Source organism: Amblyraja radiata, chromosome 35 (genome assembly GCF_010909765.2).
Source record: "Amblyraja radiata isolate CabotCenter1 chromosome 35, sAmbRad1.1.pri, whole genome shotgun sequence".
NCBI classification, from domain to species: Eukaryota; Metazoa; Chordata; class Chondrichthyes; order Rajiformes; family Rajidae; genus Amblyraja; species Amblyraja radiata.
Window position 1 is genome coordinate 9,217,211 of NC_045990.1, and position 17,695 is coordinate 9,234,905.

Here is a 17,695-nt window from a genome sequence, read left to right on the forward strand (position 1 = left end):
GCCCCATTCCTGCCTTCTCCCCATATCCCCAGACTCCGCTATCCTTAAGAGCCCTATCTAGCTCTCTTGAAAGCATCCAGAAAACCTGCCTCCACCTCCCGTCTGAGGCAGAGAATTCCACAGACTCACCACTCTCTGTGAGAAAAAGTGTTTCCTCGTCTCCGTTCTAAATGGCTTACTCCTTATTTTTAAACAGTGTGGCCCCTGGTTCTGGACTCCTCCAACATCGGGAACATGGGGTTTAGTTTAGTTTAGATTTTAGTTTAGAGATACAGCGCAGAAACAGGCCCTTCGGCCCACCGAGTCCATGCTGACCAGCGGTCACCCCGTGCACTAGCACCATCCTACATACTAGAGGCAATTTACAATTTTTACCGAAGACGAATAACCTACAAACCTGCTCATCTTTGGAGTGTGGGAGGAAACCGGAACACCCGGACAAAACCCACGCGGTCACGGGGAGAACGTGCAAACTCCGTACAGACAGCACTCGTTGTCAGGATCGAACCCGGGTCTCCACCGCTGCACCACTGGTACCGGCCCTTCTGTTGTAAGTGCAACTCTGCTAGATCAATGAAAATGTCCTAGGGATGAATTTCTATTGAGGGAAAATGTTTGAAGAAAAATGGAAAGAGTACTCATTCCGGAAGGAATGATAGTCATTATACTGATCCATATAGGACAGGGAGATCCGGGATTTTATATGTATTCAGTGTTATATTAGATCATTGCACTCAAGCAGTGAACTTGTCATAATTTGTCTGAGTCTTGACAAAAGAAAGGAAAAGTTGAAAGTGTTGGAGTAACTCAGTGGGTCAGAGATGAGTTACTCCAGCACTTTGTGTCTTTCTTTGTAAACCATCATCTGCAGTTCTTCATTTCTACCAGGGTAAATTTGAGCCATTTCTCCCGATCTTGTTCAGGAACAAGCATGTCCCGTCAGAAGGAGCAGCATGCCATACTCTGTTAGGATATAATACTCCTGTCTGCATAGTGCCCAATGACAAACTAGCCTGGGTTATATCACCGGGACTTAGTTTAGTGATACAGCGTGGAAACAAGCCCTTTGGCCCACCGAGTCCACGCCGACCAGCAATCACCCTTGCACTAGTTCTAACCTACACCCTAGGGATAATTTACAGAAACCAATTAACCTACAAACCTGCACGTCTGTGGAGTATGGGAGGAAACCGGAGCACCAGGAGGAAACCCACGCGGTCACAGGGAGTACATTCAAACTGTACAGACAGCACCCTGTACAGATCGAACCTGGGTCTCTGGAGCTATCAGGCAGCAACTCTACCGCTGCCATCCTAACTTCTCTACAAAGTGTGGGAATTGTGTTAGTAATTTTACACTTTGCTTAAGTGGATATTTTGAGACATCCCCCAAGTACAGGGAGGGTGCGGGACCTCATGGGTCACATTTCATTTACTTTTATGGTAGATTATGGAGTTGATATCCCGCAAATAGGCAGTCTGGATACTTCTGAGTGGTTTGACTGTTGCTGGATTTTCCCACCCCTGCAGCAAACTCCATGTTATATTATTTTGTTGCTCTGGGTGAGCAGTATCAAAAATATTTCAAGCCAATTTTACCAGCTGTGTAATGTCACAGCAAAATATAAAGGAGTTGCTGTATTAACGTCTTCCAAACGCGTTGAGCATTCCCTGCCCAATAAAGCAATGGGATCAGAGAAGGAACGACTCCATTCTCCTCCCATTTCTATGAGAAAACATTGTTGCATTCTTTAATGGCAAGGTTCATTAGCGCCACTGCTGTATATTTTGCCCCAAAAGGCCTCAAAATCACCCAGTTATTCTGCTCAAACCAGGGCTAAGTCACCTAAATGGTTGCTAACTAAACATATCATCCAAGGCAGGTACACAAAATTGCTGGAGGAACTCAGCGGGTGCAGCAGCATCTATGGAGCGAAGGAAATAGGCGACGTTTCGGGCCGAAACCCTTCTTCAGACTGATGGGGGGTGGGGAAAGAAAGAAGGAAAAAGGGAAGAGGAGGAGCCCGAGGGCGGGCGGATGGGAGGGTGGGAGGAGACAGCTAGAGGGTGAAGGAAGGGGAGGGGACAGCACAGGCTAGCCAAATTGGGGGAATCCAAGGCAGTCAGTTTCTCGTTTGGTGTGGTCATTGACTTCAATATCCACCCTTCCACATATGCACATTGTAACAGCCTCTTATCTTCAGCCACTTTGCAGTGCGGCTCCTAAATTACTTTGGCTGTGACTTATCACTCTTACCACCAAGAACAAGCAAAGATATCATGTGAGCACAACCGCCTCCAAGCTGTATATCACCCATTTCTATCATGGATTATCCAGTAAACAGAAAATAGGTGCATGAGTGGGCCATTCGGGCCAGCACCACCATTCAATATAATCATGGCTAATCATCTAAAATCAGTGGTACACAAAAATGCTGGAGAAACTCAGCGGGTGCAGCAGCATCTATGGAGCGAAGGAAATAGGCGACGTTTCGGGCCGAAACCCTTCTTCAGACTGATGGGGGGTGGGTGGGAGAAGGAAGGAAAAAGGGAGGAGGAGGAGCCCGAGGGCGGGGGGATGGGAGGGGACAGCTCGAGGGTTAAGGAAGGGGAGGAGACAGCAAGGGCTAGCAAAATTGGGAGAATTCAATGTTCATGCCATCCGGACACAAGCAACCCAGGCGGAATACGAGGTGCTGTTCCTCCAATTTCCGGTGTTGCTCACTCTGGCAATAGAGGAGACCCAGGACAGAGTGGTCGGATTGGGAATGGGAGGGGGGAGTTGAAGTGCTGAGCCACCGGGAGTTCAGGTAGGTTATTGCGGACTGAGCGGAGGTAGCCTGTCCAATCCCTTAAGAACATTTTTCCTGCATCTAGCCTGTCCAATCCCTTAAGAACATTGTTCCTGCATCTAGCCTGTCCAATCCCTTAAGAACATTGTTCCTGCATCTAGCTTGTCCAATCCCTTAAGAATCCCTTCCCAGTACTCTGGAATTCGCCTGGTTAGACAACTGCTCTGCTCTTGACCACCTGAGTCTGCAGACACAGCCCGGTCCATCACATGCTCGTCACATTTTCAACTAGCTCATCTTCACGATGCTTTGCATCAGGAAGGATGGAAGTATCAACGAGAATGCCCGTCTCCCTGGCCATTCCCTTTTCCCCTCTTCTATCCTCTAACCTGTCGCACGAACAATCTTAAAGATCCAGAGGAACATGAAAGCTCGGATGTCCATCATTAAGAAAAGATTCTCCAGGGCGATCAGACTCCTGAACCATCCACCTCTTTAGATATGCTTTCCTGTTGGTGCTGCCACATAATTTAACTATTAACTCTACCTCATTTCAGTTATTCCAATATTATATGTGTTTAAGAAGGAACTGCAGATGCTAGAAAATCGAAGGTACACAAAAATGCTGGAGAAACTCAGCGGGTGCAGCAGCATCTATGGAGCGAAGGAAATAGGCAACGTTTCGGGCCGAAACGTTGCCTATTTCCTTCGCTCCATAGATGCTGCTGCACCCGCTGAGTTTCTCCAGCATTTTTGTGTACATTCCAATATTATACTTCTTTTTTTGTACTAATTCAGCTGTTACTCCAATCTTGGCACAATTTTGCTGCTCTAGCATTTGCTGTTGTACTTGTGTGCCTATCTTTATTGGTTATGTTTGAGCATTATGCTGTATATGACAAGTTAATTCATCTGATCTGATCAAAACATAATGGCCGTTGTTTAGCGAGAAGCCACTTGCTCCACATGGATGGGACAAAAGGCTGAAAACCTTAAAGTTATGTCCTCATGGTGAGTTTCAAATGAAGCTGCAGTTTCAAGATAGGGTCATTCAATTGAAACCAAGGTATGTGGACATTTCTTCTCACAGAACGTAGCAAATCTCTGGAATTCTCTATCCCAGGTGTGGAGGCTAGATCAATATAAATGCTTAAAGTGGAGGAAATACCCTTTTTGAAAGATGAGGGAATCTATGAGAGATCTGCTACAGAGGAGTTGATGATACTGGATGGTGAGAAAGGCTTGCGAGACCTGATGGCATATTCCTGCCCCTATATTCTTGCACCACCACCATCAATGTTGCACGAACAAGCTAAAATCTACAAAAGGATGCCCGCTACTAGCAATTCAACTTGATTTTGTTTATTCAAAGAACTGCAGTGTTTACAGGTCATATGTAATGATTTGGCCAATAACCAGGGAATAGTTGGAAAATCAATTGCAAAAGAACTGGAGGGGGGCATTTTACTCTGTTTTCAGTTTTGTGAATGCTCAGCCTGGAATGGCAGCATCCACAAACCTAAGGAACAATACACAGCAGGAACCTTCAAAAAATAAACTGAAACAGAAACGCATTTTAGGAGGCAACATTTTTAAAAGATCAAAGCCCCGAGCCTCACTTTGCCAGTTTTACTGAAACAGGAATTTGCTGCTTGCATTGTAGAGATCAATAAAGAAATGACTTTATGCAGAGGCTGCAAATTGAATGCAGGCAGACTTGTTTCACAGATTTCCAGGTTTGGAAGATGAAGCATTGTCCAACATGTGGTACCCAGGTTAAGTATTAACTAAGAAATTTAATTTTCTTAAATAAAATACAAAATAATTAAAAGGTTTGTTAGATTTTGAAAGCTTTAGAAACATAGAAAATAGGTGCAGGAGTAGGCCATTCGGGCCCTTCGAGCCTGCACCGCCATTCAATATGATCATGGCTGATCATCCAACTCAGTATCCTGCACCTGCCTTCTCTCCATACCCCCTGATCCCTTTAGCCACATCTAACTCCCTCTTAAATATAGCCAATGAACTGGCCTCAACTACCTTCTGTGGCAGAATTCCAGAGATTCACCTCTCTGTGTAAAAAATGTTTTTCTCATCTCGATCCTAAAGGATTTCCCCTTTATCCTTAAACTGTGACCCCTTGTTCTGGACTTCCCCAACATCGGGAACAATCTTCCTGCATCTAGCCTGTCCAACCCCTTAAGAATTTTGTAAGTTTCTATAAGATCCCCCCTCAATCTTATAAATTCTAACGAGTACAAGCCGAGTCTATCCAGTCTTTCTTCATATGAAAGTCAAGTATCAAGTTAATGTTCATAAAATACAAAATAATTAAAATGTTTGTTAGATATTGAAAGCTTTTAATTTAAAATTTAAGTTTGATTCTTTTTAAATTAATTTTTGACTCTTTCTCCTTATCAGAAAAAAATGATTTTTTTGAGGATTTTAACTGCTGGCGAAGCTGGAGAGTGTGGTTTAGCAGCCTGACATTTTTTTAAACAGTATTTCTGAGGGTGAAGCTTGTTCAGGGCTGGCCGTACAATGGTGATTTATGCCTGGAAGGTCCTGTGCTCTGGAGGCACTTGACAATGAATCTTTCATTGGATGAATAGTGCTTTATAATCACAAAGTGCAAAACATAGTGGAATTCTTATTTGTTACTGTCCATCATGTTTGCAGCTAGAAACATCAAGGGTTTTGAGCAAGAATCAGCAGTTTGGTGATGTTCTGAGAAGTGTGGGAAAAAAGTAACCATTACAATGACAGAATTGTTTGGTCTTTTTTATTGACAACACAGATTATTACAAATTGAAAGAAAAAAAAAATCCATTTCAATAATGCAACACCCCTCACCCTTCTAAATCCAATTCACACCCATTCCTGTTCCACAACAAATAAAAAGTGCAAAGGTTGTCTAGCAAAATACAGAATCAACAAATCAACCTGAGAAAAGCAGGTTTTGAAGATAAGGTGGGAAACACACAGAACTCGAGAACTCCCTGCGACTGGTACTTTGGATATGGCCCGTAGGTTGGTAAACTGAGAGCGCTTGTGTTTCCATAGTACAACAGAGTTATCTACAGTGCAGAATAAAGTCAGTCTGCTGTAAACAAAGAGTCCCATCCCATGAGCGGCTTTCCTTCAATTAAAAATAAATCGTGAACATTAAGGAAGAAGTCTCAGTCCGACGATATATCCTTTTAGTGTTCTCAATCAGTTGGGGGCTTCTCTTTCATGACTAGATAAGATAGTTAACACATACATATGTACATCCAAGAAGCACTGTAATGAACGCATATGTCCGCAACTTAATTATCTAATTAAAAAGACAGCAGTCGGAGGTTCACGGGAAAATGGTTACCAGGTCTTGAATAATGCCCCCAGTACAAGGAGTCCAAAGAGCCTTACGAGGAAGATGCCACATTGGTGCATATCATTCTCGTTAACTGACCTGCAAATGTGTTCATAGAATTTTCTTATTTCAGAGTTTCAGTGGTTGCATCCATCAGTCATTGATGTATTTACGAGAGTCTTGTTCACATGGTAATAACGTTAAGAAAAAGTAATATAAAAGACTATTATATAAAAAAAACAAATTCATAACACAAATTCAGTGTCATCAAGTAGTGGTTTTGTATCAGGACTTGCTAACTCTTCAATACAGCCATTATTATTATAGCTGACTGATTCGTATCCACTTTCTGCACAATGAGAGACATGTAGAAGAATCCAACATTGCAGGACTCTCTTATCTCTCACAAAGTCCAACCAGCATGGGATAATTCCCACTGCATTCTCTAAAGGTGCTGCTTTATGATCCTTGTGCTGCTCCGACATTAATAATATTGATCCGAATACCCACCCCCCTCCCTCCCTAGTATATTATGGTCTAATACTGGCCACAAATGTTTGGTCACATTTTGAGAGTCTGTGCGTTCATGTGTGTGCGAACGTGTACGTCGCATAGAAAGAGCAGCAGAACCAGCCAATGTTAATATGTAAGAAGGAACTACAATGTTTGTTTAAACCATAGATACAAAAAGGTGGAGTAAATCAGCGGGACAGGCAGGATCTCTGTAGAGAAGGAATGGGTGACGTTTCGGGTCGAGACCCTTCTCCAATGTTAATACTCATCCCCCGCCATTTCATTGCCACTCGCAGTGGAAATTTGCATAGTAATTGTGTTTTTTACACTGGAGAATTGCAAATAAGAGTGCCCCCAATAAGAGTCTGAAGACCTGAAACGTCATCTATCCATGTTCTCCAGAGATGCTGAGTTACGCCAGCACTTGGTGTCCTTTTTTGTAAACCAGCATCTGCAGTTCCTTGTTTCTACCATAAATACGACTGCTTGGGTCACAGCATAGGTAGACTTTCCCTCCTGTTTGAAGAAGCCAGGGCTATGAAATTGCGAGAACATACAAATCTGGTAAATCTTTGGGAGCAGAGAAAAACCCTGGCCTAATAAAGGACCAAATAAAAGCTCTGGATACTGGAATTCTTTAAAGTGTGTCAGACTCACACAGTCTTAAATAAACATGCTCTGTGTAAAATATTCCATTATATCCTTAAATAATCTGAATAAATAAGAATAAATCATGTAAAAAGAGTAAAGACTACAATCACCTCTTTTGAAATTACACAGGATTAGGTTTCAGATAACACATGACAGCAACTACAAAGGTTGTACTCCAGAGACAAAGGCAATGTGAACTAAATAGAAAAGTGGTGGGTTTACTCAGCACTGCCTTCTAATCTGCATCACATATAGAATAGGGATGTAAAGGAAGCTGCCTCTACCCTGGGCAAGTCAAGAGGTTGCCTCGACTCGGAAACTGATTACAACACGCGATACGAGATGCCTGTATAAAACATGGATAAAAATCTGGGAACATGCCGACTTCAGGACCTACCTTTAGCCACACGGTAGTCGAGAGAGGAAGGGAGAGCACTGGAATTTGTTCACTTCTGACAATTACAGATGCACAATGTGAAAGAGGATGCCGAGTCTGGAGTGCTTCAGTCATAAAATGTGGCAATGGATTGAAGGGTAACTTAAAGGATTTAACACAGATCAATGCACTTGAACAGAGATGCTTGTATAAGGATTAAAGTGAGTTGATATGTTACTGCAGGTACAGTATTAATCATTGGATGTTGTTATATTTTATTTAGAGTGCTTATTTTGTCAGCCAAGCCCCCAATAACAGGCATGAGCATTAAATAACAGTTACTGTAAGACCATCATGTTTTTGATAAAAAACATTCTTTAAAAACCTGAAACAGCATTAACTTTACATCACTAATGCTGATCAATCCTCTAACACTGCATTTGGCCGTTCCCTTTCTTAACGACAAGTTAGATAGAAGCAAAGATGACCACCAGCCAACTCTCAAGATATGGGTTGCAGCTCCATACATTTTCCTTCTTCCTTCAGGAGTAACCTTTCATTCTTCTACCTGGGACATATGACAATAAAACACTCTTGACTTTCCATTTAAATGCAATGGCTGCTTGGCTTGGCCAAAATGTCTCCTCAGCAGGTGACGACACCGTCAAACACCTTCCAACAGGTAGATCTTTAAAAAGGAGAGCTATTGGATTCATGTGCCTTTTGAGTTGCAAAGTGAAGGACTGACCTGTCAGACACTCTCTAGTGCCACTTGGTGCTAATCATCTCAAAGATTAAATTATATCATCAAAAAAAGAACACCAAAGAAGGAAAACAGTGTAAGAACTGAGCAGAAACTAAACGGCACCTTTCATTAGAAGATAACTGTAGTGATGTCATTCTTTAAACCACTCCAACACATACCTAATGAAAAGGAGTTAACGCTTGGAATGATAGGGTGATTTTTTAGTCTTTCTTAAATGGTCATTAGTACATAAAATATGTGCACAACTGGTAATAAATTATAAAACAGATATTGGATGACTTAGATTGATAGGCACCAGAGTGGTCCAATTTTTTTTCTTCAAGTTATTTGATATTGAAGTATTTGATTTTTGTTAGTGCGATGGTATTGACTGAGTATGTGTTAAGTTTCTTGCTGCCAACTTAAACCAGTGCCAAAGTGCATCCTTCCTGAATTTCAAGATACATTCACGACAAGAAAACAAAAGTAAATTTTGAAAGATCGAGCTCACCACCTCTTCACACCTCGTAGCAAGTCGACGCTTAGCTGCTGCAGGTGGCTTTTAGTGTCATTTAGAGTACACCAGGTAATACTTACTGTACAGGGCACAAGTGCATTGGCCAAGGAAAGCTCCTCAAATTAAACAACAACGGCCCATTTCAGTATCGAGGTGCAGACACAAACACATTGATGATAATATTGCTTTAAATGTTTGGACTGATAAAAAGGTCAAATTAATCGTTCAACAAGTAGAATGATGTTCAGGACCACATGAAAATAACTCAGCCAGACTCTCGTGGAGCAATGTTTCTAACTTTGACATTGGTCCGCTGTGGCAGGATGGTGGAGGTGAAGATGCAGTCGACAACTGCCTTACGTTGAAGTGGTCCTGAGGAGGGGGCTTTAAAAAGAGCAAACGCTCTGTCCCTGAACCTTGGTCTTTCCTCACTCTTCCTCCATTCCAGGTCCTTCATACTCGAGAGTCAAAACAAAAATAAAACCACTGCATCCACCGGATTCTTCAGATTTCCACTTTACGCAAGCTCGATCTGCTGAAAGAATTTCTGAAATAAAGCACAGGCAACGTTTAATGGCTGTGGGAATGTCATGACCAATTTAAAAACAAAATGTAATTAAATCAATGAGGCCATCTTGTAAACGCCGAGAAATTCATGAAGCCCCTTACCGGTGACTTGTACTGGGCACGAGGGACTTGTAGAGCTGGGGGATCTTCATGCTGATCATGGGCTGCAAAGATTCCTTCAGTCTGTGGTAGTTACGCTCCAGCTCCCTGTGATATTCTTTCTGGTCAGCTCCGATCAGAGTCTTGTTCTTGCGCAAGGCATCATCACATCTGCAGAGAAAGCAGTTTATTCAAGTGCAAGCATATTTAACCAATTATACAACTACTTTTCAAGGCAGTCAGTGCCGTTTGATATTAGCCGCAGCAAGATATGGTTTGTTAATGTGGTATTTGCCCTGCACTCCTTGCCCGGTGTGTTCCTGATATGGGCTGTACATTGCTTACACCGAGCCAAGGTTGGATTGAGAGAAAAAGGCTGTCCACGACCGGATTACAGCCACTGTTCACCGACAAACTGCAACAATCAGTCTGAGATCATGGCTGCGCTGCGCAGCGGTAGAGTTGCTGCCTTACACTGCCAGAGACCCTGGTTCGATCCTGACTATGGATTCTGTCTGTATGGAGTTTGTACGTTCGTCCTGTGACCGCGTGGGTTTTCCCTGGGTGCTTTGGTTTCCTCCCACACTCCAAAGACGCGCAGGTTTGTTGTTGAATTGGTTTTGGTAAAAAAAAAATGTAAATTGTCCCTAGCGTGTAAGATAGTGCTGGTGTACAGGGATCGCTAGTCAGCTTGGACTCTGTGGGCCAATGGGCCTGTGTCCAAGCTGTATTTCTAAACGAGGAAACACTTTTTATCACAGAGAGTGGTGAGTCTGTGGAATTCTCTGCCACAGATGGCGGTGGAGGCAGGTTCTCTGGATGCTTTCAAGAGAGAGCTAGATAGGGCTCTTAAAAATAGCGGAGTGAGGGGATATGGGGAGAAGGCAGGAACGGAGTACCGATTGGGGATGACCAGCCATAATCACATTGAATGGCAGTGCTGGCTCGAAGGGCCGAATGGCTTACTCCTGCATCCTATTGTCCATTGTCTATTGTCTAAACTCAGTGGGTCAGGCTGCATAGAAACATAGAAAATAGGTGCAGGAGTAAGCCATTCGGCCCTTCGAGCCTGCACCGCCATTCAATATGATCATGGCTGATCATCCAACTCAGTATCCTGTACCTGCCTTCTCTCCATACCCCCTGATCCCTTTAGCCACAAGGGCCACATCTAACTCCCTCTTAAATATAGCCAATGAACTGGCCTCAACTACCTTCTGTGGCAGAGAGTTCCAGAGATTCAATTCTCTGTGTAAAAAATGTTTTTCTCATCTCGGTCCTAAAGGATTTCCCCTTTATCCTTAAACTGTGACCCCTTGTCCTGGACTCCCCCAACATCGGGAACAATCTTCCTGCATCGAGCCTGTCCAACCCCTTAAGAATTTTGTAAGTTTCTATAAGATCCCCCCTCAATCTTCTAAATTCTAGCGAGTACAAACCGAGTCTATCCAGTCTTTCTTCATATGAAAGTCCTGACATCCCAGGAGGCATCTATGGAGGGAATGGAAAGGCGATGATTTGGGTCAAGCCCTCCTTCAGATATTAGTAGATAGAAGGATTCCGATCAAAAACATCACCTATCAGTCTGAAGAAAGGTCTTGACCAGAAATGTCGTCTGTCCTTTTCCTCCATAGAAGATGCCTGACCTGCTGAGTTCCTCTGGCATTTTGTGTTTTTCACTAGACAACTTCTGCACTTTCTTGAATCTTCCTCGTGATCAGTCTGATGCAGACTTGTGACTGTGTAGGCTCATCTAGCTTGTCTCAGCTGCAGGGCAGCGGATTTTGACAGGAATTGAAGGGAAAGTTTAAAAGAGGCATGTCTTTATGCAGCTGGTGCCTTCAGAGTTAAGGAAGTTGTGGAGCGCAACGCAGAATTAATCTGCACAGTTTAGACACAAAGATAATGACATACCGCTTCATGAAGTCTTTGAAGCAGAGACGGAGCTTGTTGTGATGTCGGAAGAGTTTGGGGTCATCTGGAATGTCTGCCAGGAAAACTTGGGCCACTTCCAAAGGCCCCTGAGAGAGTTCCAAGGAAAAACCAGCATTATTTCAATGATACATCTGTTACAACTGTACAAACCCAGGGACTGTTCATTACTTTCAATCACCAGCTGGTTTGACAATGCCATATTTCAAAGGTGAAGGGTTATAAGAGGATGGAAGGAAAATGCTCAGAGTACACAGGATACAGTTTGAAGGAGCCATAGTTGAATTTCTTCCCAGCGTTTTCTCAGCTGTTTTACCAATACACTAAATCTTTCAGGACATGAATACCAGCTGCTCTCAGTGCAGTCTTTTGACGGGGTCTGTCTTCATGTACTAGTGAACAATTCCGAATGTCAGGGCTACGTGGCCAAGCGCAAACCTGTGCCCATTTAAAAATTACACTGTATAGTTGCAGCGTAGGAGGATGAGGGGTGAAATTTTCGAAGTGTATAAAATCATGAGCGGAATAGATCGGGTAGACGCACAGCATCTCTTTCCCAGAGTAGGGGAATCGAGAACCATGAGGTTCAAGGTGAAGGGGGAAAGATTTAATAGGAATCTGAGGGGCAACTTCTTCACACAAAGGATGGTAGGTGTATGGAACGAGCTGCCAGAGGAGGTGGTTGTGGCAGGAACTATCGCAACGTTTAAGAAACATTTAGACAGGTACATGGATAGGTACACTCCTGCACCTATTTTCTATGTTTCTATGATAGGACTGGTTTATGTGCCAAACACTGGCAGGTGGGAAAAGTGTAGACGGGACATGTTAGGCGGTGTGGGCAAGTAATGCCGACGGGCCTGTTTCCACTCTGTAAGACTATGACTACGAGTACGTGCTCTTTCCCCTCCCTCCCTCGTCATTGAACCCACCCTGTCCTATTAGAGCCTTCAAGGTCAATTATTAAAATGCCTGCCACTGACCAGCATGAGATCACATAACGGAGCAGAGATTGGGAATGTGTGTGCCTGGAATGCTCAGCACCTCCTCACGCAGTGTGGTTTATCTACACTGTCATTCATGCTTCAACTTTCAAGGGCGAACTGTTCTATTAAAAGATGTACTTCAACCGCACAAGTTTGGTGGGAAAGCAAAACCTTATGGATCAGAATGGGCATTTTACCACTTATGTGGTCAGAAGGCCCGGCTGTGGAACTAACCCACTGTACAGTGGAAGCTGATAATAGGGGGAATATTCAGGGTGCTGAATGAGAGAGCAAGACCCTGTGCTGGGGAGATCCAACCCTGAGGCTCTTGGGCAAGTAGACACAGTAACTATTTCAGATGCAAGGGGTGTGAACTCAGCTGGTTTTGGAGAGAAGGCAAAAGCCTCAGTTTACAAGCAGAAGGTTGCCGGGTTTAGCCAAAAGTGACCTCGGGATCTTTGACTTGAAGAGGGCAGTGGCAGATAAACAAGGAGAACATAACATAACATATTGGGCTGACATTGTTATACTGATACTTTACATGTTGTTGGAAGCCGTGAAAACAAAGTCAGTAGAAAGCATGTGCAAAGAGCAACTGTTCTACTGCCTGTTTGCTGAAGGTAGCTTAAAATAGCATGGCAGGGAGGTTTGTGCAGGGGCAGTGATGTTTCAATGATCCATAAACCCCTGAGTCAGTACTTACAGTATGATTGAGAAGTGTTGGTTTTGTGCTATGATATTTGATACCAATCAGATGTAAAAATATTACAACGATATAACTAACATCTATGGCTGCCCCATGTACAGTAAGAAACAAGGTTAGAAAAATAAATGGCCTTCCACTTGCACTCATGAATCAAATTCGGCCATGTCACAACTACAGGTAGCTTTTAAAGAGTTTCAGCAATTTTGAGATGGCATTTTTAATTTATACGTTAAGGTGAAGGGGAAAAGATTTAATAGGAATCTGAGGGGTGCTGGGTGTATAGAACGAGCTGCCAGAGGATGTAATTGAGGCAGGGACTATGCCAACGTTTAAAGAAACAGTTGGACAGGTAAATGGATAGGCCAGGTTTGGAGGGACATGGGCCAAACGCAGGCAGGTGGGACTAGTGTAGATGGGTCATAGGGGGCCGAAGGGCCTGTTTCCATGCTGTATCTCTATGATTCTTTAGCTGTGAGACCTGATATATGAACTCAAAATGCAAAGTAATAAAATCATGACCAAACAAGGCTAACTTAAGAAGCATTCAACATGATGCACACTTGCATTCTGGTTTGCACATGCATGCATGTGGACATACAACAGTCGTGGATGTTGAGTGAAGTAACTGGTTTATATGGGCCAAAGATCACTTGTGAATAAGAGAACTGCATCAATGGCACTGAGCTGATGGCAATTTCTCTCAGCTCCTTACAGCTTCTATGTAAAACACATGACATCTATGTCATGCCAACAGCATGTGATCCCGTGTGTATAGGCTGCCAAATAAACTAGACTTGCTCACCACTGAAAAATGCTCCATTCCACTTACTGTTACCCACACTGCAGGAACTGCCAGAACTTAATGAACGCAGAATTATTTTTATTCAAAAAGGGCAGAAAAACCCCACTTTATTCCAATAAAGGAAACATAATACTTTAAGAAACATAGAACAGTGGAATGCAGCAACAGGCCCTTTGGTGTACAATGTTTGTGCAAACATGAAGCCTAGTTAAACTGATCTCATCTGCCTGTACATGATCCATATCCTTCTATTCCTTGCACTTCCACGTGCCTAGCTGAAAGCCATCTTAAACGTCACTATTGTATCTGCCCCCTACACCACGCCTGGCAGTGTGCTCAAGCCCCCCACCATCCTCTGTGTAAAAGAGTTGCTCCGTATATCTCCATTAAAACGTACCCCTCTCACCTTATACCTATGCCCTCTTAATAACTCACTTACTGCCTATCATGCCTCCTGGCATGCAGGGCAGCAACGAAGGTCCTCCACCCAGTAGTGTTGATTCCTTCAGATGCTGTTTCCATAACATATTTGTTTTACGAGACAGGGTGGTTAGCCCTGTGTTCAACCTCCAACCTGCAGGACCAGTGGATCGCTCTTCGTCTCGCCTCTACCTCTCCAGCATGGGAGACCCTAACAGGAGACGAATCTCCCACTGGCATAGCTCTAGGGGTCACTGAGACACACAAGCTCCCCGACCACGACAAGCTTGCAATCCAACCGGGAGCTATGCCCTCGAGTGATGGACATTTCCACCCTGGGAAAAAGGTTGTGACTGTCTACCCTATCTCTGCCTCTCATAATTTTATATTCATCCATCAAGTCTCCCCTCAACCTCGGACATTCCAGTGAAACTAAACTAAACTTTAATTTAAAAGGCCAGACTGCAGCCACTTTACCTGGTTAACGGTTGTTCCCACACTTCCTTGTAATACCATCTGCAACATCTTGGCATCAGCTGGATCCTGGTGTGTGGCAAAAGCTAACTCCTGAGTCTTCTTTTGCAAGTCCTCGATCGCGACTTCAATTGGAATTAATATAATCTGAAAATAGGAGAAATGGGAAAAGGGAATTGATCAGATCCTGTCCGGAAAGGCTTTAAAAATAATTTCTTGCATTTGTGGCGCAACGGTAAAGTTGCTGCCTTACAGCACCAGAGACGCGGGTTCGATCCTGATTACGGGTGCTGTCTATACAGAGTTTGCACGTTTCCCTTGTAACCGGGTGGGTTTTCTTCAGGTGCTCCAGTTTCCTCACACACTCCAAATACATACAGGTATATAGATTAATTGGCATTAGTAAAATTATTAATTGTCCCTAGTGTGAAGGACAGTGTTAATGTACGGGGTGATCGCTGGTCGGCGTGGTCTTGGTGGGCCGATGGGCCTGTTTCCGCGCTGTATCTCTAAAGTCTCCTTGATGATAACCCATGATAATCAAATGCAGGATACAGACAACAGTTATCTTGATAGGTATCACGAGTGGAAGACTCAATACAAGTCCCTGTTTAGACCCAAGGAGCTGTAGATGCTGGAATCTTAAGTGAAACACTGGAGTAATTTAATGAGTTAGGCAGCATCTGTGGAGGGAATGGGCAGGCGATGTTTCAGGTCAGAAACCTTTTCAGACTTTGTAGAAACAAAGAACTGCAGATGCTGGTTTCTACTAAAGATGGACACAAAGTGCTGGAGTACAGAGATGTGTAGGAAGCAATTGCTGCAGATGTTGGTTTATATCGAAGATAGACACAAAATGCTGAAGTAACTCAGCAGGACGGTCAGCATCTATAGCGAGAAAGAATGGGCGACATTTGGAGTGAGTTTCAGTTTAGTTTATTGTCACGTGTACTGAGGTACAGTGAAAAGCTTTTGTTGCGTGCTATCCAGTCAGCAGAAAGACAATACATGATTGCAATTGAGCCATTGACAGTGTATAGATACATGATAACGGAATGACGTTTAGTGCAAGGTAAAGCCAGCTAAGTGCGTCCGATCAAGGATAGTCTGAGGGTCACCAAAGAGGTAGATAGTAGTTCAGCACAGTCTGAAGAAGGGTCTCGACCTGAAACGTCACCCATTCCTTTGTAACTGAAAGCCACGTTGGAACGAATATCTTACCTCCTCCTTGTGAATGACGTTGATCCTGGTTTTGATGTAGGGGAAGGCGTGCGAGGTGGTGAGGATAGTCTTCCGCTTGTACTGCTCGTGCAGGTCACCGTGAGCACGGCCGTCTAACGTGAAGGGCGTGCAGTACATGAAGCAGCGCAAGTTATAGTTCTTGTCAAAGTAAGTGATGCGGTCTTTCAATTCGTAGGTGTCGAAGAACGGTTCAACATACGTGATCTGGATATATGCCTGGAAAGAAACATGGACACTTCCTAATGGTTACAAACTTTGCAAGTTAAAACAATGATGAAGGATAATCCTCCAGATCAGCATCATCCCACATTCCCGTCACATTCTTCCTCTCTCCATCTCTGTTCCTGTCAGTAACTCTGGTAGTGAATGCTTTAACCTCTCCACATTCTTCTCCCCTATTTCCTAATCCTCCTGCATCTCTCTTCGATAATTCAACAATTCAATGATACTTTATTGAGTGAGTTTCCTGATGAGTTTCATTGTCTGTAACTCGTTTTCATCTAGCCCACAGCTAAGAAGGGTTTGTTTCCAATATCATTGCTACTTTTTTGCATACGTTTCATTCATTTGGGGATCATGACAGAAGCCTCCTCGCGGCGATCCCTGGAAGCAAAGATTCCTGGAAGCAAAGCTCCTCTAGAATCTTTGCCTGGAAGTGACGACACAATGCACTCTGTGACGCGTCGGGCGACAATTCTGTCAACGTGTAGGACAACGACAGAAGCCAACAGCGAACGACATCGTCTGATACACGAGCGACCGAACGAACGATTCATTTGTTGGAAACGTCTATATCATTGTCAATATCTCTCGCTTCCCTTTCCTCTGACTCTCAGTCTGAAGAAGGGTCTCGACCTATTCCTTTTCTCCAGAGATGCTGTCTGGCCCGCTGCGTTACTCCAGCTTTTTGTGTCATACTTTATTGTCACATGTACCCAAGTACAGTGAAATGCTTTGTTTTGCGTACAACCCGGTAAAATCATACAGCAGATCTCAGCTAGGCAGTACACAAGTGTCGCCACGTTTTGGCGCTGACACAGTTACAAACGTTCACCAAACATTCCTATTTACTGTCTCTCCCCCCCCCCCCCTCCCGCACCCCCCAGCCCTGGGTCCCTCATCATTTTTGATGGGCTCCCCCTGCCGGGTCCCCTTCATTTTCAGTGCCACCTCCCTGCTGAATTCCCCTTCGTTCTCAGTAGCCCCCCCGACCAGGTCCCCCTTATATAATACACTTAACAGCTCGACAACTATTTTCTCCTGTCCCTTCATTTACAAGCACAGAGCAGCAGCAGGCGAAGGTGCGGGAGGTCAACCAGTCCTTGAAGACTACTGCCATTTATCAATATGACGGCTGATCTGCCCAGCACTATGTTGTCGCACTAAACCCATATCCCGCAATTCCTTTAACACCCAGAAACCCAACAATCTTGGTTATTAATGAACTCAATGATTGAGCCTCCACAGTCTTCAGGGTTAGAAAATTCCAAAGATTCTTCTGCTGAATTAAGACATTTCTCCT

At 43.8% G+C, this 17,695-nt stretch overlaps 1 protein-coding gene across 5 annotated transcripts in view; it reads right to left on the reverse strand.

The window, feature by feature from the left end:
* Positions 1 to 5,556: 5,556 nt before the first annotated feature.
* The window catches only part of LOC116991956 (dedicator of cytokinesis protein 7-like), a 142,573-nt gene continuing 130,434 nt past the window's right edge, over positions 5,557 to 17,695 (reverse strand). For all 5 annotated transcript variants that reach the window (XM_033050972.1, XM_033050971.1, XM_033050970.1 and 2 more), the window contains 5 exons: positions 16,153 to 16,389; positions 14,935 to 15,078; positions 11,526 to 11,632; positions 9,615 to 9,782; positions 5,557 to 9,492 (listed from right to left, as the gene is read on the reverse strand). In XM_033050972.1, the coding sequence (XP_032906863.1) occupies positions 9,450 to 9,492; positions 9,615 to 9,782; positions 11,526 to 11,632; positions 14,935 to 15,078; positions 16,153 to 16,389 (699 nt within the window). In that variant the 3' untranslated portion in view covers positions 5,557 to 9,449. The remainder of the gene's footprint in view (positions 9,493 to 9,614; positions 9,783 to 11,525; positions 11,633 to 14,934; positions 15,079 to 16,152; positions 16,390 to 17,695) is intronic.